At 43.9% G+C, this 25634-nt stretch overlaps 1 protein-coding gene across 1 annotated transcript in view; it reads left to right on the top strand.

Moving 5' to 3' along the window:
* The window catches only part of NBAS (NBAS subunit of NRZ tethering complex), a 1303215-nt gene that overhangs the window by 138335 nt on the left and 1139246 nt on the right, over positions 1–25634 (top strand). The window contains exon 12 of the mRNA XM_082252487.1: positions 6543–6671. Within this exon, the coding sequence (XP_082108613.1) occupies positions 6543–6671 (129 nt within the window). The remainder of the gene's footprint in view (positions 1–6542; positions 6672–25634) is intronic.

The raw sequence follows: 25634 nt of genomic DNA on the forward strand, positions 1-25634 counted from the left end.
AGGAGAGTGGGGTTCCAGACTTTTAAGAACACATCTGCAGTGCATAGGACACAATGCCGTTTTATAGATTTTGGAGTTATTCATTTTATTTTGTCTTTAACTTTTCTCAGTAAAAGAAATTTAAAGAATTATTCCAGGAATTGGCAATGTTATACAGTACATAGTGTTACATTGGTCCATTGTAACTCTGTAATTGACATATCTGGCCAATGGCACTAGAAGCTGAAAGTCACTTAAGTAGACTCTGCTTCTTCAATGATTTCCACTCCCATCTCCTTGTCCTGCGCAAAGATAACTCATGTGTAATTAGAATACAGGAGGTCAGCCACTCAGCAAGGGCGCCATTCAGAGAATGCTTTGCATTGTGTGAATGAATGCAAAGCGTCCTCTGAATTGATGAGGTGGAGAGACATGACAGTGGCATCACACTCTCTATCTTGTCAAATCAAAGAATGCTGTGTATTCATTCAGAAAATTAAAAGCATTCTCTAAATGGCGCTCCATGCTGAGTGGGTGATCCTCCTATATTTACAATGCATCAGGACAATCCGCTCAGCACAGGACCTAGAAGCAAGTGGAGATCACTGGAGTAAGTTCCAGCTCCCAGGGGCCAGGTATGGTTATTCATAGTTACATTGGTCCAAACTATGAATAACATGCAGGTGCCTGCAATTATACTTTAAATTTGGAATCTTTTCTTCTGCTATCTAGACTTAGCCTCAAGAGGATGAGATAACTGTGCCACACTTTGCAGGTGATGCATTCTCGCCTGCCTTTTCGACTTTGAAAGCACACAGCACATTACTAAACTCCTGCTGCCTTCTCTAACTGAGAAAGAGCTTTAAGAAGCCCCTGGGTTATAGCAGCTCCTGTATTCGGCCTTGCAAAACCTCATCAATGCCGATCGCATTTCTGAGTTTTCTTATCTGACTCTAGCTCCCTCTCAGGCAAGCACCATGCAGCCTGGCTGACAAAATCCGATATCTCTGCCACTATTTCTGAATTCTTTTTTTTTTAAATAGTTTTTATTGGGTTTTCAAAGAAAAGAATAAGTACAAACATTGAAAGAAATTACGTCAATTGCATGAATATAACAGCAGTCAATTGTCAATTTACATACTTCTATTTGAGAAAGTATCAAAATATTGCATCAACATATTGTTGAACAGGTATAATCTCTTCAATATGCATAACAAATTGCAGACCACCTCAGCCCCCCGGCCCGGTCAGACCCCACGCAGCCCCCAATTGGGAACATAATGCGCCACGTAGGGCCGGCCAGGTCCAGGATTCTCTGCGAGGCGGTTGATAACACAAAGAAAAGATAAAAAGGGTAGGAGAAGGAGAAAAGGAAGAAAAGCATTATATGGAACAGGTGAGGCACTAGAATGTGAAATAATTCCCTTAGGAAGCTCTATAGGCCTCCCACAACTGCCATCTAGCTTTGAAAGTTTGGAACGTTAAATTTGAACTTGACAGAATGCTTTCGTATTCATGAGATTCATCTACCAGTTGAATAACCTCACGAAGAGAGGGTGATACATTGCTCTTCCAGTAGCGAGCTACAACCAGTCTTGCAGCATATAAGATATGCTGCACAACTATTCTGCAGTTAGGTGGAAACCAATCCAGCCCAATACCCAGCAGCGCCAGTTCAGGGTTTAGTTTATTCAGGACACCTGTGACCTTGGCTATCAACCTATGCACCGAAGACCAATAACTCCTCAGAGACATGCATGTCCAGAGCGTATGGAGTAGTGTCCCAACCTGTCCACAGTCTCGCCAGCACATATTAGAGTAAGAGCTGTGGAACTTTGCTACAATGTATGGGGTTCTGTACCATCTCAAGTGTATTTTCATCGCTCCCTCTCTAAAGTTAGCACACCTAGTCAATGAGTAGTTCAGTCTAAATGCCTTTAGCCACTGTGCGTCAGTAAACGTCCTGTTCAGGTCCCTTTCCCATTTCAGTTGATAGTTCGATTTAGTAAAGTGCAGGCGATCCTGCATGGCATTGTAGAACACACCAATGCCATTTTTGAATGAGGGTGCAGTGAAGCAGTACTCGTAAACTTGCCTAGGGAAAGGGATATATGTTTCGGGTAAGGTTTGAGCGATGTGTAGGACACGTTTATAAGTCAAGTATTCTGACTGGAAGTCGGGGAATTTGGCGCAAAGGTCCGAAAATTGGATGTAACCAGATTGGGATTTTAAGTCGGAGAGTAACACCAGGCCATACTTGGCCCAGTGAGTCACCCGTAAATCTGGTGATAACGCCTGTAGCGTGGACAATGGTATGGGCTTACGATGGAGGTCAGAGGAACTGGAAACTTTTTCCCAAAAGTATTTCCATGCCCATAATGTAGCAGAAATAGTAGGATGGGGGTCCAACGGTCTTTTACTATTTAGATTTGTGGTCAGCACTAGGTCAATCAATTGTACTTGCGGAGTACTGAACTGTTCCAGGGAGCACCACAAAGGCAGGTTTTCGGTCGAGAACCAGGATTTAGACTGCGCTAATATGGCCGCCATGTGGTAGTCTCTCAGATCGGGGACACCCAGTCCTCCCACCCCGACATGTTTGGTCAGAGTCTTATGAGATGTCCTAGGCCTCTTATCTAACCATAAGTAATTGCTAACAACAGTTTGCAGTGCCTTGTAAAAGGCAGTCGGAACTGTGATAGGGAGGGCTCTGAACACATACAGGAGTTTTGGCAATACCAGCATTTTAAATGCCGCATTCCTCCCTGACCAAGAAAGGAAAAATTTTCTCAATCTCAGGAGATCCTGCGACGTGGCGTGCAGCATAGGGGAGAAATTGGTCTTATATAAGGTTTCCGGTGAGCCAGTTAACTTAATACCCAAATAGTCCAGTGATTCCTTTTGCCACTGATAATGTACTACCTGTTGGAGTCGTGTCTGCATGCCCCGTCCCACGTGTATCCCCAGGAGATTGGATTTAAGTTCATTAACTTTATAGTAAGAAACTGACTGGAACTCCCCCAGAACACTCCGGACATGCATGAGGGACACCTCGGGGTTCGTGCAGACCAGTATAACATCATCTGCGAATAGTGAGATAACATGAGGGAGGGAATCAGCCAGGGCAACACCTGTGATACCCGGGTGGGTTCTCTTCCTCTCCGCCAGGGGTTCCATGAGCATGGCAAAAATCAGGGGCGACAATGGGCATCCCTGACGAGTGCCGTTTGTAATGCTGAAACTCTCAGAGAACAGACCCTCCGTGAAAACCCTAGCAGATGGAACAGTGTACAGGGCCATAATGGCCTGGATAATCTCCCCCCTAAAGCCGAATTTCTCCAAAACCTGTCTCAGGTATCCCCAGTGAATCCGGTCGAACGCCTTTTCGGCATCTAATGACAGGAGCACAGTGGGGATCCCGCGGGCAGCTACATGGTGGATAAGGCCCACCAGTCGCCTGGTGGCGTCCGTGGCCTGTTTCCGGCCACAAACCCCACCTGATCCGACTTGATGAGGTCAGGGAGATACCGGGAAACACGGTTAGCAATGACTCTAGGCACAGACCCCTCTTCTATCTGTGTTGATCACTCCTTATTGCCTGCTAAGAAACTGGAGTCTCACAGAGTGGGTGGGATAATGTAAAAGTATGATCTATGGATGGCACCAGCAAGTTGTTTGCTAGTGTTCCATTAGCTTCTTATAACCCCATGGTTTGTTATTAAAAGTCCTGTACTGCAGCCTTTTTTAACCAGAATGCAGGGGCACCTGGGGTGCCTCTTCGGGTTCTTCAGCAGTGCCTTGGTAACATTTCTAAAAATTGCCCAAAAATTGAGTACAAGCCAGTTGGAGGATCAAGCCTGCCTTTTTGTTACACAAAGCCACAGGTTTTCATTGTACAACAATACAACCTTGGTCACTGTTTGGACCAGCCACCAGCATCCTATTAGCCACTGATGTCATCAGTTGATAATGGGGACGTTGGGCACCAGCACAGTATCCTTGTTAGATATACCCCCTCCCCTCGCAATCAGCATTACCATGTTACCTGCATTTGCTAGTAAAACGAGGGAGAAGAAATGCTGTAATACTTGTCAGTACCGGTGTGCAAAAGTGTATTTGCTTTGTAAGAGTAAATCACCTCTAATGTTGAGTGTCCTACATGTGTGAAGGCTGCTGAAATATGTAAAACGAAAAGTTTAACCACTTCTGGACTGGAAGGTTTTCCCCCTTAATGACCAGGCTATTTTTTGCGATTCGGCACTGCGTTCTATTAACGGGCAATTGCGCGGTCGTGCAACACTGTACCCAAATAAAATGGATGTCCTTTTTTCTACACAAATAGAGCTTTCTTTTGGGGTTATTTCATCACCTCTGCGTTTTTTTTTATTTTTTTGCGCTATAAACAAAAAAATGTGACAGTTCTAAAAAAAATAAAAAATAAAAACCTTTTCACTTTCTGCTAAATAATAAAAATTAAAAATGAAATTTTTTCTTTCTTTTAGGCCAATATGTATTCTTCATTTTAGGCCAATATGTATTCTGCTACATATTTGTGGTAAAAAAAATCCCAATAGGAGTATATTGATTGGTTTGCACAAAAGTTATCGCGTCTACAAACAAGGGGAAAGATTTATGTATTTTTTATTTATTTATTATTTTAATAGTAATGGCGGCGATCTGCGATTTTTAGCGGGACTGCGACATTGCAGCGGACAGATCGGACACCTAACTGACATTTTTGACACTTTTGGGGGGACCAGTGACATTACTCCAGTAATCAGTGCTAAAAATTTGCAGATGTTCTAGCAGTATGGCCCCAGTAAAGTCAATAGGAATCAATATGTAGGTGCGGCCAGCAGTAGAAAAGATTTTGGGTAAGAGGCTGTAAACACTGGAGGAAGCAGCCATCTTACAGAGGAAATAAAGTACCTGAATTTTAGAATACTGTAGCTCTGATTGGGGAATTTGGGAGGGTAGACTTACAGTTTTTGTTTTTTTGTAAAGTGTTTGTAAATCCTACTAATTAATTTTTCCTACCTTCACTCTCTTAATCTGTCAAAGGAGACCTGAAGTCACAGCATACATTTTCATTTGATTGCATCAGCATTATAAAAGCTCTATAAACAATAGTTATTTTTGATAATCCAGTATAAGCTTACTTGAAAAATCTCCTGTATCTAAGGACTACATATCACATCCCTTGCTGCCTGCAAACAGTAATGATGTCAAATACAGAGCTTTTCCTTTAAACTCCATCTCACCAGAATGTCCAGACATACAGTATAGTTGTAGTTCATAAGGCGAGCTCTGTGAAATGTGTGACACAACAGTGCATATTCACAAGGTATAATGACTATGCGTCCCAGAATTCAAGATAATAAATGTGTGGGATTCATCAAAAAATTACGTTTTCACATAATGATTCATAAGAATGGAAGTAGTCTGGAAATAATTGATATTTAATATTGAAGAAGATATGATTTGAAATTGTATCCATAGATGCACTTTAAATATACCAACAAACGTTTTTTTGTTGTATCTGCTTGATAAGTATAAAGAAATAGCTCTTGATCCTACCAGAAGTCTTGTTGTGAGCTGATAACTGTGTTCTTTGCCTTGGCTAACGATTATCAGTTATATCTGGTCTCTCCACGGACTACAGAACACCTCTCGCAGTTATGGATACGATTCTGTTGTCCTCAAACACTTCCTGTTCTAGGATGACAACACTGCTCCTCCATAGACATAGTACAGTTAGTGAGCGTTGCAACTCTAAGAAAGCAATTGTAATACTGACGTGATTACGAAGTACAAAATAAAGGGCAAAAAAATCCTGAACAAAGAAAACTAATACAGCCACACAAGCACTGGTAAGCTGCAATATGTTTAATCTATTTTATCTTGGGCTTAGGTACACTCTTATGTAAGATTATCAACAAAAAATGTATGAGACTTTTTATTAAAAAAAAAAAGAAACAAAAAATTCCAAAAAACAAAACAAGAACAAATGTTAACCACAATGACCATTTAGACTCGGTCCACACTAGCGCGACTTGTCAGGCGATTTGTCAGCCTGACAAGTCGCGCTTCCTCGCGGTCCATTGACTGCTACAGGACCCGTTCTAATAGGAGCGACACAAGTCACTCCGACTTAGAAAAAGGGTCCTGTACTACTTCGGGCGACCTCGGAGCGACTTACATAGACTTCCATTATATGAAGTCCATGCAAGTCGCTCCGAAGTCGTGGTGCATGGGAATGCACAAGTCGCCCCCGAAGTAGTAAGAAGTCGTGCCCCCCCAGTGTGAACCGAGCCTTAGGCTTTCTCTTTTATTTAGAATAACAAGGTGTCTGATAAGTTACTATAGGCCTAACAATTAGCTTTCTCCACTTTGTTTTAAAAGGAAGCCTAATTACTCTATTGGCGATGTATTATATAATTTTTTGCAGTAGTCTTTCAACAGATGTGCTGAATGTGTTGGAAGTAGACACAACCATGAGAAAAAAAATTGTAAATCTTGATCATAAATTGGTGCCACTGACTTTTATTTTTTTTTCACCACAGGATGGAATTTTTAAGATGAGCCTCTCTCCTGATGGAACCCTCTTGGCTGCTATCCATTTCTCTGGTAAACTGTCTATCTGGGAGATGCCATCCTTGAGGCTGCAGGGAGAGTGGCCTCAGAGTGAGCAGGTAGGTGTACCCCTTCTAATATACTCTACCTAGCATCCAAACAGCTCAAAGAAAAGTTGACTTACATTTGTTTAAAAAAAGCCACAAAAGCAAAAACTGACATTCTCTGTGTATGATTCATAGACTAATGTCACGCTACATAGCCAAAGAGTGACACCTTCATTGAGAGCCTGCAGCTCTGCATTGTTCTGTGTCATCTCTGCACATCCAGCCTGATTGCAGTACTACCACAATGGGGAGGTTGTAGCAGGTTGTAAGGTCTTGTAAGGTGACTGGATTTTGAAAAGGACATTTTTTTTTTGAAATGCAGGTTGCAGAGCAGCAAAGGTTGTAGTGATAATACGACCGACCTAGTTTTGGGAAACTAGGCTTAGGGCAGCATTTTGATATATATATATATATATATATATATATATATATATACAGTTGTGCTCATCAGTTTACATACCCTGGGAGAATTTATGATTTTTTGGCCACTTTTCAGAGAATATGAATAATAACACAAAAACTTCTCTTTCACTCATGGTTAGTGTGACGTTGTTCACTGTCACTGGGAGTGAGAGACCGAAACCTAAGGGACACTCAGAAAATGGTTTGGATAACTTCAAGTGGGAGAGTAATATTTATAAACAATATCTCTCAAGAACTATCAAGAATTAATCCCACTTTACACTGTGAAACCCATAGCCTGTTGCCATGAAGTCTTTGATACCTAAAAGTCATAGCAATACGAAGATGTGTATTCCATGTACTTAAAGGTAGGAGACGTTTAGACTGCCATTGTCTGTTTTGAGGTGGGATGTGTATTGTGTTGTCAGAATGTTTATACTGCTCTGATATAACAGTGTCTATTTATGTAAATAAGGAAAGATCTGTAAGTTAGGAGATTCTCAACTTATTTCCAAAAATCAATAAAAATGCAAGATCGTTTTAAGTGACGCTAATCTGAAGATAAGGATCATACAATTCTGTGCAAAAATATATATATTTATTAAATACTTCAGCGCAAAAGAAAATTTCAAAAATGTAATTGGTGATAAACACAAAGTTTAGAATAAAATGCAATAAAATATATCACAAAGGTAATATGAGAATAAAATCAAAGAATATTATCTCAGAATAATATGATCATAACCAAAGACTTTTAAAAGATGATTAACAGTCTACCATGAAGATATAAAAGATGGCAACCAATATGACAGATTTGACAAGTGACTTCTCTCATCCAACAGATTTTCATAATTCCAATATTTTAAATAAAGTTACATGGATATAAATTGTTATACCATGTACTAGGACTTATTAAAAGTCCAAAGATTTTTGGTAAAGTAAAATTCTTTTTAGTCAATCTACTACAAAGAATATCATCATAACTGAACCATTTGCTTAAAGCCAAGATTAGCTTCAAATCCCAAGATAAGAATAATTAAACCAATCATACTGCAGTTAGACTGATTCAAATTCAAATCTTGATGCTAACAAATTAGGTGTGAGAATGGATCAATTAGGATTATATGTGTAAGGCAATACAGAAGTTCTACTTTACCAAACTCTGGAGAGTCTGTTGAATGAGATCACGCAGTCCTGGCTTTCAGGATCAAATGTCACCCATCAGTGCCAGAGCTTCCTTCAAAGCATCTATCCCTCTCGCGGTCTCTTCAATTCTTTAGTTCTCAGCCCTCAGTTTTCCTCTCTCTAGCTGACAAGAACTTTTATGCCCCCCAGCAGTGTGGGTGGAGATCTCATTACCATATAAATTCTACGTCACTAAAACCATCTGATTTCTATAATCAATTATTGGAAATTAAAATTAAACCACCACTAGGGGCAGTGTTGTATTACTATTAGATTCGGTATATAGCATATAATTGCATTATTTTCTCACAGATAACCCTTTGACCTTTGGCTGGGTAAAAACCTTAAATTACCAAAATCCTGTCAAACACGTCAGACTCTTTGGCGAGAATGGAAGATCTATGGTGATAATAAAACTTTACAAGACCTTACATAAACATTTCTAAAATGAAGTAATTAGCTTCACCTAAGTAAGATTATTACTTAGCAAGAATATAAAACCAAAATATGGAATACAAAGCATTCCTAAATATATATGTATATATTTTACACACACGCATAATTATTGCTAATATTTTCTCACACATGATTATAATGTATCTTGAAAACTTAGTTTAAATTAATCTAATAGAATACACTGAACTATTGTTCATTGTTACACACAGATAAGATTATAAGTATAAATGTCATTAGTGTCTGGTATAGTGTCTGGCTAACCAACTCTTACCTAAACCAAACGTCGATGTACCACTTATTTATTACCAAAGAAAGACAGAATTGTCTGTTGAAATTATAAGACCCTTTTGTAAGAGACATTTTGTTAAAAAGAACATGAACTTTCAATCACCCCTAACAAAATGGATGCTGTACTGCTCAAAATATCTATATAGAACTGAATATACATGGCCTTTATATGATTCCATTTTTCTTTTATTTAATCTCCCCAATAATCCTGACAGTGCGAAGTCTGCCTGTCCCATTGTTAAATGTTAATGACCTCACATTGTTCTGTCCAGATGGCTAGATAATTAGTTCAGGTTAATTTGGTTTCTGTATACAATTTCATCTGCATAGGATAATGTAATCGGACAACCCCTGACCTGTGTGTAGTAATTTGATCAGGAGGGGGATGTGCTCATGTATGTATAAATTGAGTGTGAAACTGTTCAATAAAGGAGAAGGTTCCATACTTTTACGAGCTAAGTTGTTGGCTAGCTTTGTATGGGGGCAGCTAGGATTTGATATCTATGTTCATGACTGCAAGGAAGGTATGTATACTGACGGAAGACCACAAATACAGTGTGGGTCGGCGGTTCCGTTACAGTTAGTGTTTGGCTGAAGCCGTTTATTATCAATCAACTGTGTTTACACTTTTTTAATCATAATGACAACAGAAACTACCCAAATGACCCTGATGAAAAGATTATATACCCCAGTTCTTAATACTGTGTATTGCCCCCTTTAACATCAATGACAGCTTGAAGTCTTATGTGGTATTTGTGGATGAGGCTCTTTATCTTCTCAGATGGTAAAGCTGCCCATTCTTCCTGGCAAAAAGCCTCTGGTTCCTACTGAACTGACCAAAGTTCAATCGGTGTATGGCCAGCTTCATCTTAGCAGCTTTCCTAAAAAGAAAAAAAAAAAAGCCTTTTTACAGAGCCCATGTTAAAAAGCAGTCATTCTGCTGTTCTTTGTACTTGCCATCATGTTCTTTTTGTTAACATTGTCAGCATCGACACCTTCCATATTTCGTGGGCTGCAATGAGCCACAGCTGCAGTTTATCAGTACCACAGCAAATTAGGCTGACCACAAATGGCTTGATTTTCTCTCATTCTACCTGCGGGTTGGACATGAGAAAACCATTTGGATTCCCTCATCCATGCTAACAGTGGGAAAAGAGGAGTTTCCACTGCAAGCTATTGTTTTCAGGCAGCTACTACACCCCCTCTACCCCGAATACCTAAATAGTGACTGGCTCTCAGGGAGGATCTGCTGTCCCAAGGGCCAATCTTCAATCCTGCTTTACAGTCGCTGGCTTTGACGGCTTGGCTGTTGAACGCCAGGTGCTGGTAGATCAAGGTTTTGTCTGAGTTGGTGATTCCAATGCTGTTAAAAGCTATGCAGTCCACTTCTAGGAAGATCTACCATCGTATGTGGAAGACATACATTGCGTGGTGTGATTCTCTTGGGGTTCATCCCTGTTCTTTTTCGGTGGCTCGTCTCTTGACCTACCTTCAACGGGGGGTTGAACAGAAACTTGCCTTGAGTACTATCAATGCTCAGGTGTCGGCCTTGGTGGTCTTTTTTCTAAGACCCTTGGCCACATGCTCCTTGGTACGTACTTTTCTTCAGGAAGTTAGGCACTTGACCCCTCCAGTGCGGTCTTTGTTGCCACCTTGAGACCTCAATTTGGTGCTCTGTCTTTCAGAAGCTTCCTTTTTAGAATCTTCGGGAGATTCTCCTGCTTATGCTGTCCCAGAAGGTGCCCTTTTTGGTGGCTATCACCTCTGTGCACAGCATGTCTGAATTGGTGGCACTATCCTATCGTTCACATTACTTGGTGGTTCAAAGAGATAAGGTGGTTTTTCGCCTCTGTCTGTCGTTCCTTCCTCTGGTTGTCTCTGATTTTCATTTGCATGAAGACATTGTGTTGCCTTCCCTGTGTCCCAGGCCACATAATCCGAAGGAAATTGCTTTGCATGCCTTGGATGGGGTCAGACTTACTATTTGCACTCACGAACGCACCTCACTAAGGGTTGACCGCTTCTTCTGCGACCATTTCCAGATGGATCAGACAGACGATGGATCAGGCCTATTGCATCAGGGGTCCGGTTCCTCCTTTCCCTGTTTCGGCACACTCTATTTGGACGCTTAGTTTCTCCTGGGCCTTCCGTCTTCAAGCGTCATTGATGCTGGTTTTGCAAGGCGGCCTCCTGGTCATCATGCACACATTAACAAAGTTCTATAAAGTGAAGTGTTGGCATGTGCGGATGCTTCCTTTTGGCCGCAAGGTTTTTGCAGGCTGCTGTTTAGTGTACCTGGTCCTCTTTGAGGGTGTATTGTTGTTTTCAGTTGAGCTCCAGTTGTTTTGTTTGAGCTTCTGTTTACCTGGTTGGCTATATTTAGCCTTGGGAGTTTATTTTTTGCTGTTCCCACCCCTCAGGTTTAACACTGCTTTGGGATGTCCCATTTCTTTAAGAAGATGAGGAGCTGTGTCCGTCAGTGAACAAAAGAGAAAATGGGATTTTTGACTTACCATAAAATACATTTCTCTGATGTTCATTGACGGACACATCACCCACCCCTCTGTGGAGTTGTAATTCTTCTGACACTGCTTGTTAGAAAACTGAGTACCTATAGCAGAGAGAGGGAATATACCCCCCCGGGACTGCCCATAGGGGTTTCCAGACTTTTTTTTCTGCCTAGTGTCCTACTCCTGTAGGGGGCAGTATAACCCAATGGTTAAGAAGATCAGGAGCTGTGTCTGTTAATGAACATCAGAGAAATGGATTTTACGGTAAGTCAAAAATACCATTATTGTGAAAATATTTGGGTAGATACAGGTGTAATGTAATAAAACGGTATGTGTGAATTTAGCAGAGCCTGTTCGGCTGCTAGTGGTAACCCTTCCTCTCTAAGTTTCATGTACAAGGGATTACAGGATGCCAACAGATTTGGATACCTACACCAGCTCCAATTAAAAGTCAATGTCATTTTTTTTTCTTTTTTTAATAAATACTGTAACTGCATTTATTATTTTTTTTTAAAGTCGTTTATGGCATACATTAGTTTGTATTTAGCATTGACATGGAACATGTCCATTGGGTAAAACCGAAAACGTTATGTACAGCCACTCATTTCCATAATGCATTTGAATTCCTAACTTTGGTTGTTGACTTTTGATCTACATTGAAAATCAACTTTTGCAAACTCTTGTACCTTTTATTTTTTTCATCTGGCTTCTCTGCAGAACATGGCCACTTTGCATGACCTAATTCTTTAAATAACTGTAATTAGCAAAGGGAAATAATTGTGCCTGGCCTCTACACAAGATGATTTAAAATGTGTCCTGGCACACACTGCTCACTGTGGGTGTTTAACATAGTAAAACAAGTGCTGGGTAAGAGTGATAATGTGCGGTATTATCTAATTGAATTGGCATTGAGAGACCTTTTAGCAAGAGCCGAGTGCCATTTAAAGATGTAATCTCCCCGACCACAGACATGTTACTCATAAATTATCTATAAACACATGTGAGTAATGATTTACAGACTTCAGTATGTACAGGGATGCATGCACATTTTCTTTTTTAGACATTAGAAATTTAGTAAGAATAAATTCCTCACCTATTTAGCAACAGTTTCATAAAAAAAACTGCGCCTTAAAGTGTTTGTTTCAAACTGATCTGCAGTTGCACCACAGTGCATCTGCGGGTTACCTTTACTGAGCCATAGACTTCTGCTATCTGTGAGTTTGGTTTGCTTTCTGAATGTGCACCTCGCAGAAAAGCCACTGTGCTGCACCTGTGGTGTTGGTAAACCGCAGCATGAATGTGAAAGCACAAAAAAAAACAAAAAAAAAAAACAGAAGAGGATCCGTCCCTTTCTCTCTTGGTGAATCGGATCGGAGGGCCCATAGAGTTGAGCAGGCCGTGTCCGTGTTCACTCTGCATATGAAGAGTGGACATGAACCTGTCATCCAGCCGCTCCCCTCCATGTGGCCAGTGGCCGGTTACCAAATTGCTTAAGTGGCCTTCGCTCTTCAAAAGGTTGGGCACCCCTACTGTACATGATATCTTTGTTTCAAATCCAAAGATGAGAGGCAGCAGCAAGCAGTAATATACACTAGATTACCGAAATTATTGAAACGCCTGCCTTTACGCACATGTGAACTTTAATGGCATCCTAGTCTTAGGCCATAAGGTTCAAGGTTCAATATTGAGTTGGCCCTCCTTTTGCAACTAAAACCGCTTCAACTCTTTTTTTTTTTTTAATCAGATAATTTTTATTGAAAACTTTTTTGCACATACAAAACAAGACCAGACAAAAAACAAAAGAAAACAAAAGCTGGTCAACAACTTGAGATAAAGCATCACCTATATATGGTGAACATTGAAATAAAGTTGCAGAGGAAAGCACAACCATCAGTACATAGGGGAGTAAATATGAAGCATGGAGCAACAGTGTGATCTTAAACAGCCATGGCACTTAACACATCATCCTATCCCAATTCCTTGGGGGCCAACCCCACCCTGCCCCATGTTCCAAGGTGGTGATGTCATCTCAAGTAATACCGGATATAATAGGTGAATTCCGCTAATATAACCAGTGGAGTCCAGCGGTATTGTTCTTCCCATACTCACAGATAGGTACCACCTAGTAATCATTAAACAGTGTCCCCCAGTCAACCGTTCGTGTCTATTAAGCCCGTAGTCTGTAACATTATGTGGAGGAGGTAACGCCACCCAGAAACCTGTTGGCGACCAAGTGAGCGGGGGCCATACCAGGCACATCCAGCCACGGTCCCCATATGCGCTCAAATTTCATTGCGCTCCCCCTGTGCTTGTATGTGAGATGTTCCCTTTGTAGGAGCACTTTCACTTCCTCGATCCAGTCAGTATGTGACGGCGCCACGGCGGAAATCCACCGCCGCGCTATCAACTTTCTGGCCAGGAAGAGAAACCTGAGCACCGCAGCATGTACCTCAGGTTGATAGAGCTCTTCATCCAGCCAACCCAGAATACATAGTTTCGGCTCCACAGGTAATGTCAGTTTCCAAAGCGAATTAATGGTTCTCACAACCGCATGCCAGTACCGGTGCAATTTTGGGCACCGCCACAGCATGTGCAGCAGAGTGCCCGTGTGAGCTTGGCACCTAGTGCAGAGGGGCGAATCCCTTCTCTGCCAGCTGTGCAGTCGTTGAGGGGTCCTGTACGTCCGGTGAAGAATAAACAGTTGTGTAAGCCTTTGTGAAGAGGACAGGGACACCCTAGGGACATTCTCTAATATACCCGTCCATTCTTCCGAGGAGATGGGACCTAAATCCGCAGCCCAGGTGTCCCTACACTTGAAAGACATGGCCTTTGAAATATGCTCCATAAAAGCCGAATACAGGGATGAGATCTGCCCCTTCTTAATGCTAGTGGTCACCAGATCAGTAAGTATAATCGGACGACAGAGACCCCATGGGGAGATCCGCGACTGAGAGCTGATGGCGTGGCGTAACTGCAAATACTGAAAGAAAAGGGAATTGGGCAACCCGAACTCAGCACGTAGAGATTGGAAATCTCTGAATTCGCCCCCTTGATACAACTGTGAAATATATTTCACCCCGTAGTCACCCCAGGTCAAGGAGTTCCGGAGCTTATCCAGTTCGGGATAGTGGGCATTATTTAGAATCCGAGAGTATCTCGAGAGACCACGGTAACCAAAGTGGTTCCTAGCCCTTTGCCAGACCTTATCAAGTAATTTGAGGGTAGGACAGCTCGGAAAAAGCCCCAAAGAGCCCACTTCCAGTGATTCAACCAGAGAGGCCCCCGCCAGGTGCGTCGCCAGGACACGCCTGACAGGGTCAGAGTCTTCATCCTGCAGCCATCCCGTAAAGTGCTGCAGTTGGGATGACAGAAAGTAGTAGTAGGGGTTCGGTACCGCCAGTCCACCACTTTCCTTGGACTCCTGCAACGTCTCTAGACGAATACTGGGAGACAACTTCCTCCAAATAAGAGCACGGTACACCGTGTTAAACTGCTTAAAAATGTGAATAGGGATCCATACTGGGGAGTTATGCAGCACATATAACAACTGCGGTTTACAGATCATTTTGATCAGGTTGCATCTGCCAACCACAGACAGGGGCAACTTAATCCAGCTAGCCAATTTATCTCTGAACCTGTGCAGCAGAGGTAGAATATTAAGTTTAATATAGCGCCCCAGATCAGGATGGACAACCACCCCCAAGTAGCGGAACTGGTCCACCACCAAGATCTGGGACGCCACAGGGGGCAATGCAATCCCAAGGGGGTCCAGCGGGAGCAAAACAGACTTGTCCCAATTGATCTGAAAGCCAGAGAAGGATCCGAATCTGTGAATCAAGTGCATCAAGGCGACCAGGGTGCCCGAGGTGTCACCTAAAAATAATAACGCGTCATCCGCGTACAAGGCAATTTTGTCCTCCCCCTCACCCCTCCGAAAACCTACTATAGTCGGGTCGGCCCTGACAGCCGCTGCCAGGGGTTCCACAGCTAAGGCGAAGAGCAGGGGCGACAGCGGGCACCCCTGCCTAGTGCCCCTGTGAAGCGTGAACGACCGGGAAATAGAGCCGTTAATCCGCAAACAAGCCGTGGGCGCCCCATATAGAATCTTAATCCAGCGAATGAAGGAGGGGCCAAAACCAAAGCTCTCAAGGGCCGCCCATAGATACTGCCACTCCACGCTATCAAATGCCTTAGCAGCATCCAGTGACAGTATCGCTCTATGTCCGGGGGCAATTGCATATTTAGATATAGTCTACATATATTGGCAGCCGTGGAGCGACCCGGTATGAACCCAGATTGATCCCCATGAACCAATTTGGCAATTACTTTAGACAACCTGTTAGCCAGGACCTTGGCCAGCAGTTTCAGATCGGTGGGCAGCAGGGAAATCGGTCGATAAGATTCAGGTCGAGTCGGATCCTTCCCCGTCTTCAATATGACCACCACTACCGCATCGTACATGGACCGTGGGAGCTCCCCCACCTCAAAGGCAGCCAGGAGAGCAGTAAGTAGCTCAGGAAGTAGGACTCCACCAAAGGCCTTATACAGCTCAATGGGGATGCCATCCATACCCGGCGCCTTGGAGTTGGGAAGTGAAGCCATAGCTTCCTGGAGTTCCTCCAATTTTATGGGGGAGTCCAGTACATCCCTGTCCCTTGCGGAAACCTGCGGCAAGTGAAGCCCTTGTAAAAACTGACTGAGGTCCTCCGGGTCATAGGAGACCTTGGAGGAGTACAGATCCTCATAAAAAAACCCTGAACCCCTGCAAGATATCAGCTGTGTCAGATACCACCCGACCCGAAGGGAGAGCCAGACAATGTATGATAGACGGGGGGTTTTGGGCCCTAGAAATGAGTGCGAGCATGTGACCTGTTTTCTCCCCCTCCTCAAAGTGGGCCTGAGAAGTGAAGAAACGTTTATGGTCCGCCTGCTGATGTTGAACAGAGCGGAATAGACGCTGCGCGTCCAACCATCTGGCCTCCGAGTGGGGCGTGGGGGAGTGTAAGAATTCACGTTCAGCGCGGAGCACGGCGTCGCCAGCATCCTGCGCCCAACGTCTGCTCCTAGACTTGATGGCCGATACCTCCTTAATACTCAATCCCCGTAAAAAGGCCTTCATAGTATCCCACACTATACCCGGAGCTGCAGAGTGCCTGTTGTCAGTAAAAAAATTTGTTAATTGCTCCGCGAAGGAGGCCAGGTCCGGAAACAGTTGGAGCCAGAAGGGGTTTAACTTCCAGTGCATCGGCAGCTTAGTGCCAGGGAATTTAAGGCATACTCTTAGCGGGGAGTGATCAGAGAGACCCCTAGCCAGGTATTCAGCCTCAGGCGCTAGGGACTGTAACAAGTCAGAGCCAAAGGCCAAATCAATGCGGGACAATGTAGAATGAGACAGGGAGTGGCAGGAAAACCCGGCATCAAGGGGATGTTTACAGCGCCAGAGATCCACAAGACCCAACTCACCCATGAATCTCGCAAAGGGAGTGGGCATCCTGCATCCGCCGGGGCAGAACTTTTTATGTAGATCCAGTGACGGGTCAAGGATATTGTTAAAGTCACCCACCACTAGAATCGGGACCTGGGGATGTTTACCAATGAACCGAGACAGGCACTCTAGCACCTCAAAAGAAAACGGAGGGGGAACATACACATTCGCAATAATACATTTAAAGACATCCCACATTCCAACTAGAAAAATAAATCTACCCTGTGAGTCTATCAGGGAGTCCAGGGATTCAAACTTAGCAGTAGCAGCGACTAAAATAGAAACCCCCCGGGAGTATTGACTGTGGAAAGAATGGAATTGAACCGGGAGGCACCCGACCGAGTCCGTAGTGAGGTGGGTTTCCTGTAGACAAACCAAGGTGGGTCCATGGAGCGACAACAGGGACATCACTGCTGTGCGTTTACGAGAGTCACCAAGTCCCCGCACATTCCATGAGAGGAGCGATCCTTCAGTGGCAGCCATGTGGAGTTGTCAACCAGGTAGGGGGGCAGGACAAGCCGCCAAAAGGTATGCATTCCAGAGCCCCAGTGGGGGGCCTGTGCAGTAACAGCAGCAAAAGCAGCGGTGTGACAGGGAAGACAGCAACCCACTCAGGAGACACTGTACCAGTGGAGAGGGCGGCAAGTAGGAATTCACCAAAAAAAATAGTTGAGGAAAAAACAAAAAGAAACAACCCAGAACAAAAAACAGAGGATGGCTGGCAGCAAACTAGGCCACGGCCATCCAAGCCCCGCAGGGAACAGTTTTCTGGCCCCAGAGGGGCATGGGGGTGAAGAAAGAGGGCCCGAACTCGGACAATCTCAGAGACCCGTAATAGCGTATCCACGGGTCCCAGAACGTGTGAGAACAATGGAGCCATAGTGCAACAAACAAAGCATAGCGGCAGGCTCCTAGCAGTGGAGTGATGGACCCAAACGAATATTATGGACTCTTACTTGCTTGAAGAGCAGATCATTCCGCGGCCGCCCCCAGGTGCCGCTCCTGTCGATCCAACCAGTGAGCCGCCGAAGCCGGGGTCTCGAAGAAGTGGGCGGTTCCATTGGCGACCACACGAAGCTTAGCCGGGTACATCATAGAGTATACCAAGGGGATGGCACGCAGGCGTTTCTTGATGTCATTAAATCTAGCCCTCTGTTTCTGGAGAGCCGCTGAGAAATCAGGATAGATAGAAACCCTGGCACCCTGTATTTCCAAACGAGGCTGCTGCCTGGCAAGCTTCAGTATAGTGTCACGATCCTTGTAGTGCAAGAGCTTCAGGAGGAACGGTCGGTCAGGGCCTCCCGGTTGCGGGGCACCGGAAAGGCACCCTATGCGCTCGCTCCACAGAAAAAAATGGGGAGAGGTTGTCTTTCCCAAAAGTAGTGAGGAGCCATTGTTCAATGAATTCCACAGGTGCCTTCCCCTCAGCCTTCTCAGGGATGCCCACCAGCCTCAAGTTGCTGCGACGCAGCCGGTTCTCCATGTCCTCCAGACGATTAATCGCCTCAGAAACCCCTGATGAGTTCATGCGGACATCTTGTATCAAGGGGGGGTAAATCGTCCTCTACAGCACTCACCCGGCCCTCCAACGCAGTGGTCCGCTCTCTCATCTTCTGCATATCATGCCTAATATGCAGAAGACCCTCTTTCATACTCCTAACCTCTGTGGATAGTTCAGTCAGAGAGGCACCGTAGGAGTGCACCGCAGTTAAGACGTCCTAAATGGTAGGGACAGCCTGGGCAGCATCCTCCGACAGACCCGGGCGTGGAGGGGTCGCGGGCGGAGCACTCACCACTGCCTCCATCAAGGTCTCAGCCGGGCCATCATGGTGAGGGGACATCACAGCCGCAGGAGAGGGAGCAGGCATCCGAGAAGCAGCCGAGGAGACCGGAGGTGAGGACAGGGGTTTATGCTTTGCAGGATCCCGAGCGAACTTCCCCAGCTTAGAGATGGCGGTGGGTTCCTTTTCGCGGGCCGCGCGCTGAGGGAGCGGGGCGCCGCCATTTTGGGCCTGCCTGGCAGCAGAGGCGCCGTCTTCCTTCCTCCTGGTCATGTCGGAGCGGGATGGATGGACGCCCGGAACAGCCGCCCGAACGATGCAGACACGAGCCCGAAGCAGCCTGACAATTTTTGCGGGTATACGGGTCCAATAAACAGGATAATGGCGATCAGGATGACAGAGCCGAGGCGATGCACGTCCTCTCACATGTACGGTTCAGCCACGCCCCCAAAACCGCTTCAACTCTAATGGGAAAGCTGTCCACAAGGTTTAGGAGTGTGTCTATAGGATTGTTTAACCATTCTTCCAGACGCACATTTGTGAGGTCAGGCACTGATGTGGACGAGAAGACCTAGCTCGCAGTCTCCGCTCTCATTCATCCCAGGCCAGTCAAGTTCCTCTACCCCAAACTCGCTCATCCATGTCGTTATGGACTTTGCTTTTTGCACTGGTCCAAAACATATTTGGTGGAGGGGGGATTATAGTGTTTTGTTTTTCAGGGGTTGAGTTTTGCCTCTTAAATTTAGTGAAGGGAACTCCTAAGCAGTCAGCATACCAAGACTTTTTGGACAATTTCATGCTCCCAACTTTGTGGGAACAGTTTGGGGAAGGCCCCTTCTTGTTCCAACATGACTGTGCACCATTGCACAAAGCAAGGTCTAAAAAGACATTGATGAGTGAGTTTGGGGTAGAGGAACTTGACTGGCCTGCACAGAGTCCTGACATTAACCCGATAGAACACCTTTTGCATGAATTAGAGCAGAGACTGAGAGCCAGGCCTTCTCGTCCCATATAAGTGCCTGACCTCACGAATGCGCTCCTGAAAGAATGGTCAAACATTCCCATAGACACACTCCTAAACCTTGTGGACAGCCTTTTCAGAAGAGTTGAATCTGTTATAGCTGCAAAGGCTGGGCCAACTCAATATTGAACCCTGCAGACTAAGACTGGGATGTCATTAAAGTTCATGTGAGTTTAAAGGCAGGCATCCCAATACTTTTAAGTTTATGTGTACAAATTTCAAGAACATAAGTTACTATGCAGTCGCCAGGATTTACATCCTCTGATCCTGCACCTTAGTTCCAGGAGTAGATGCTGACCCTGAATGATGGCTGAACACAGATGGCAATTGGGGTTTCAGCACCTTATCTTTCTTCTTAATGCAAACAAGCTGACCGCAAACTTGTTGGAGAATTCGTTTGAAAGCTCGAAGTACTGTTGGTTGGAGTTTTCAAGGTTTAGAACTTTAACCCCCTTCTCCAAAGAGAGTAGGAGGCAGCACAAAGTGTCAGTCAAGGTCTAATAATGAGCATGCTGATAGAAGGAGAGAACAGAATGACAGAGAGCTAGGTTCATCTGTCTGCTGCTTCTCCTTTCACTGCCCAGTCACATGCTAGTTGAGTAAAAAAAAAAACTGTTCTCCCCCGCCAGACAGAGCAGGACTGTTTGGCAGAGCTATGTAAATCTCAGGATTGCATGGATGGAAATCAGAACTTATTCGGAAGGTAAGTCAGCTCCTGAATATGCATCTCATTTGTAGATTTAGCCGTTTACTGTGAGTTCTGCTTAAGGAATGGGTTTTACCAACTTTGTTTACTGTCATATACTTATAGTATAGCAGGAGAGGTACAACAGCTTGGACACGGGTTCACTGTGTAGGTCTGCTGTAACAAGGCAAAGCACACTTTTTTATATTCCAGTTGGTTTCTTTGTCCTGTGCCCTTAGTTAAAGGAGGAGATATTACTCCATACTTGTGACTGCAATGTGTGAAGAAATTGGATTTTCTTATTCCGTATCTTAAATATTTATTTCTTTTAAGGGGCCATTAATCCAGCAGCAGGGGAGCAGCAGGGGATTTTTGTATGGATAGCACCAAATGAATACACATTCAGTAGCACAATAACATTTAAAAGGTTTCTGTATAATTAGGAGAAAAAAACCAACTGTACAATTTGAAAACTATATAAAAGAAACTTTTCTGGTGACAGCGCTCTCTGAGGATGCTGGGAAAGGCATAACTGGCACAGTTGACAGGCTTTTTTTTTACACTAATAATTGGGAATTCTTTTGGCATAGTTCAGTTTTTGTCATGCAAGGCATGGCACAATGTTTTCTTGGCATGTAAAGATGTGAGGGGCCTGCTTTTACAGATAATTAGTCTGCGATTCTTAAAGGAACACTCCACTCAAAGACAAAAATGAAGCATATAAGCTTTCTCGTGGACATATATTGCTTCCTGATTGGTTTTACCTTGGTTTTACCTTTTTTTATGGCATTTATGTTCTGCAGTTGGCTGCTCTTTATCATGTACTTATTGTTTACCAGTTCCTGTTTTTTTAAATGGTCCTAAATTTTAGCCATAGTAGTTCCCATTTTCTGAGTACCACTCTCATTATATTCAGAGAGTTAGGTGGCACAGTACAAAAATTGTGGGGAAAAAAACTATGGCCCCTCCAAAGCAGCTTGAAGCCTGCTTACATTTGTAGCAACTGGTACTTAAAGTGCATGTTGCCCTAACATTTAATATCCCTGATCTGTATCAGTGTTAAAATAAACTTGTGTTAAAAAAAAAGGTATCTGGTTGTGTTTGCATTGCTTCCTTTGTGTGAAATCCCTGGTAATCCTGCCAGTCCCCCTGCATTTCTATTTCAAACTGACCGCGCCAGGGCATTGAAGCACATCCATCCCACTGTAGTCAGCCTTCTGCCTGTAATCCAGTGGTCAGACTTGTGCTGATATGATTATTTTTTCTGTGTGCCCTGGCCTGTAGCCACCATAACATTGGGATGAGGTAGGTTGTGGAAATAGAAAAAAATAGATATGCTGCATTTTATGTTACACAGTCACTGCACACTTCACTGCATGTCATTGTACATTAACTTGATTGAAGCATCACCTTGTAATGTGACATTTCAAGAAAAAAAGTGGGAGAAACTTGTGTGCATGCATATTATATATATATATATATATATATATATATATATATATATATATATATATATATATATAATGAAAGTATTACTTTCATTATATTTATTATATTAATATATATATATATATATATGATTGATATAATGAATAATATAATGAAAATAATAATTTGATTTATTATTAGATTCATAATCCACAAGTCAAACTGATGAAAAGGTAGTGTTGTGTGCAGAAAATGTAATCCCTAAAAAATAAATTAAATGTATATTATAATGAATAATAGATATATATATATAAAATCTGTCATTCATTATAATATACATTTAATTATTTATTTTGTAGGGATTACATTTTCTGCACATAACACTACCTTTTCAGCAGTTTGACTTGTGAATTATTAATATAATAATAATAATTATGCAATTATTATTTCCATTGTATTTATTACATTCATAATAAATAAATATATATATATATATATATATATATATATATATATATATATATATATATATATAATTAATATAATGAAAATAATAATTTCATTTATTATATTATAATATTATTATTATTCAAAAGTCAAACTGCTGAAAAGGTAGTGTTATGTGCAGAAAATGTAATCACTAAAAAATAAATGAGTAAATGTATATTATAATGAATGAGATTATATATATATATATATATATATATATATATAAATAAATAAAACCTCTATCATTCATTATAATATATATTTAATTATATATTTTTTAGGGATTGTACCTTCTCCCCTCCTCTGTCGATTACCTCCCGTGATGGAAAGCTGGAGCGTACATGGGGCCTCTGAAGGTACCGCCCATCAGTGGATGCGATCTCTCACTGCTGACGTCCGTTCCTGCATTGGCAGCGGTGGCGTCATTTCCGTTCCAGGCTGGCTCCGTCGCGGCCAACTGCCTCCCCTACCCCGCCCCCAGAATCGCCAATATGTGCCTGTCGTTAGCGCCTCTTCTGTTTTTCTGTGGACGAGGAGCATTATCCATTTGTGGCGCTGACCTTTGGTTTCAAAGGAGTGTAGGCCCCAGTGCTGGCATTGTTTGAGTCAGCAGGGGATCGCGGTACTGGGGTACCTGGACGATCTTCTTCTGTGAGCCAAGTCCCTGACTGCTCTGATGAACAACTGAAGTTTGCTCTGCAAACTCTGAGGGAGTTTGGTGGGATGTTGAACGTTCAGGAGTCTGCTTTGGTTCTGTCCACAAAAAATGGCCTATCTGGGTCTGACTCTGGACTCGGCCTCACCCAGAGTGTTTCTTCCTCGAGAAAAACTCCAGACATTGCAGGGGGCAAGTCTGCTTCTGTTGTTCTGCAGACGGTCTTCCCCCTGGGCTTGCATGCGCGTGCTGAGCCTGATGGTGTCCACCCTCAAGGCAGTCTGTTTGCACAGTTCCACACAAGATCTCTGCTAAAGAGATTCTGGTGAAATGGGTCAAGGATCCACGGTCTCTAGAGGTGACTTCGCTCTCTGGCATTTCGAGAGGTAAAATCCTTCTCCTCTTGCACTAGATGGTTGTCTCCACATATGCCAGCCTGTCGATGTGGGGAGGCATGCTCAGCACAGACGTGCTCAGGGGGTCTGGACTCTGGCAGAGCCCAGACTGCCGATTGGTGTACTGGAACGCCGAGCAATCCGATTTTGTCTGGCTCATTGGACAATCGTCTTCAGGGGTGTCCGGTACTAATTCATTTGGACAATGCCACGGCCGTGGTCTATATCAATCATCAAGGGGGCACAAGAAGTATAACGGCAGCTCAGTAAGTAGTCAGCATTCCAAGGTGGGCTTACTGATTCGTTCCAGACTTGCCTCGCTGGTCTTGGTATTCCGATCTGGTACGGCTGGTCGCTGATGCTCCTTGGGGACTTCCTCTCAGGGAGGATCTGCTGTCCCACGGACCAATCTTCCATCCTGCTTTACAGTCGCTGGCTTTAACGGCTTGGATGTTCAACGCCAGATGCTAAAGGGTGAAGGTTTGTTTGAATCGGTGATTCCTACGCTGTTAAAAGCTAGGAAATCTGCCTTTAGAAAGATCTACCATCGTACGTGGAAGACGTTCATTGCCTGGTGTGAGTCTCTTGGGGTTCATCCCCGCTCCTTCTTGGTGGATCGGATCTTAATCTTCCTTCAACAGGGGGTTGAACAAAAATTGGCCTTGCGTACCATCAAGGGCCAGGTATTGAGTTTTGGAGGTATTTTTCCAACGACCTTCTGCCCCACACTTCCTGGTGCGTACCTTTTCTTCAGGATGTCCGACATTTTAATTCTTTAATGCGGGCACCGTTGCTGCCCTGGAATCTTAATGTGGTGCTTTCTGCTCTACTGAAGCTTCTCTTTGAAAATATTTGGATTCCCTGCTTACACTGCCCCAGAACGTGGCCTTTTTTGGTGGCTATCACCTCTGGATGCAGGGTGTTGGAACTGACAGCATTATCATTTTATTCACTTTATGGTGCTTCACAAGGATAAGGTGGTGCTTTGCCTCTGTCCGTCATTCCTTCCTAAAGTGGTCTCTTACTGTCATTTGAATGAAGACATCGTGTTGCCTTCCCTTTGTCCCAGGCCTAAACATCTGAAGGAAATTGCCTTGTATGTCTTGGATGTGGTCCAAGCAATAAGGGTGCACCTGAAAGCTATGCAGTCTTTTAGGAAGTTAAACTCTCTATTTGCGCTCGCAGACGGACCTCACTAAGGGTTGTCCACTTCTTTTGGGACCAATTTCAGTTGGATCAGACAGACGGTGGTTCAGGCCTATTGCATCAGGGGTCAAGTTTCTCCTTTCCCTGTTTCGGCGCACTCTATTATCACACTTAGTGTCTCCTGGGCTTTCCATCTTCAAGCGTCATTGACGCAGATTTTGCAAGGCAGCCTCCTGGTCATCGGTGCACACTTTCACAAAGTTCTGTAAAGTGCTTGTGTTGGCATCTGCGCATGCTTCTTTTGGCCGCAAGGTTTTGCTGGCTGCTGTTTAGAGGACCTGGTCCTCTTTGAGGGTGTATTGTTTTTCAGGTGAGCTCCAGTTTTTTATGGTTAGCCTTGGGAATTTTTTTTCTGATGTTTAAACACCCTTCATGGTCAGTGGCGGCCTGTCCATTGGGGGCGCAGGGGCAACACCCCCCATCCATGCATCCGGCCCCCTAATCTACATGCAGGGTGCCGGATGCATGGATTCCTCTGGGTTTTTTTTTTTTAGGCACGTGATTAGAGCTAGAGGCACTGCACTCTGAGCCCACCCAGTTGTGTGACAATAGTGAATGAATATTCTCCTCCCGGCCAATCAGGAAGCGGGTCCTGAGACCTGTTTTTCGATTGGTCAAAAGGAGAAGGCATGCTATTGGCCAAGACGGGGGGAGGAGACGGCCACCAAGAAGGGGCATGAAGGAGCCTGAGGGGAAAGCCACCGCCGCCTGTCATTCCGGAGGAACAAGGTAAGTAAACTGGTGGTCGGGCGAGATTTGGTGGTGCAGGCTGAAATAATATGGGGGGGGGCAGGTCCATTTGCGTACCACCCCACCCCATCCCATCCCGACTGATGGAAAACCAGCCGCCACTGCATATGTTTAAACCTGCTTTGGGACGTCCCAATGGTTAAGAAGAATCAGGATCTGTGTCCATCAATGAACGAAAGAGAAAATGGGAATTTTGACTTACCATAGAATCCATTTCTCTGATGTTCATTGACGGAAAC

This window comes from Pelophylax lessonae (assembly GCF_965119305.1).
Source record: "Pelophylax lessonae genome assembly, chromosome: 3".
Classification (NCBI taxonomy): Eukaryota; Metazoa; Chordata; class Amphibia; order Anura; family Ranidae; genus Pelophylax; species Pelophylax lessonae.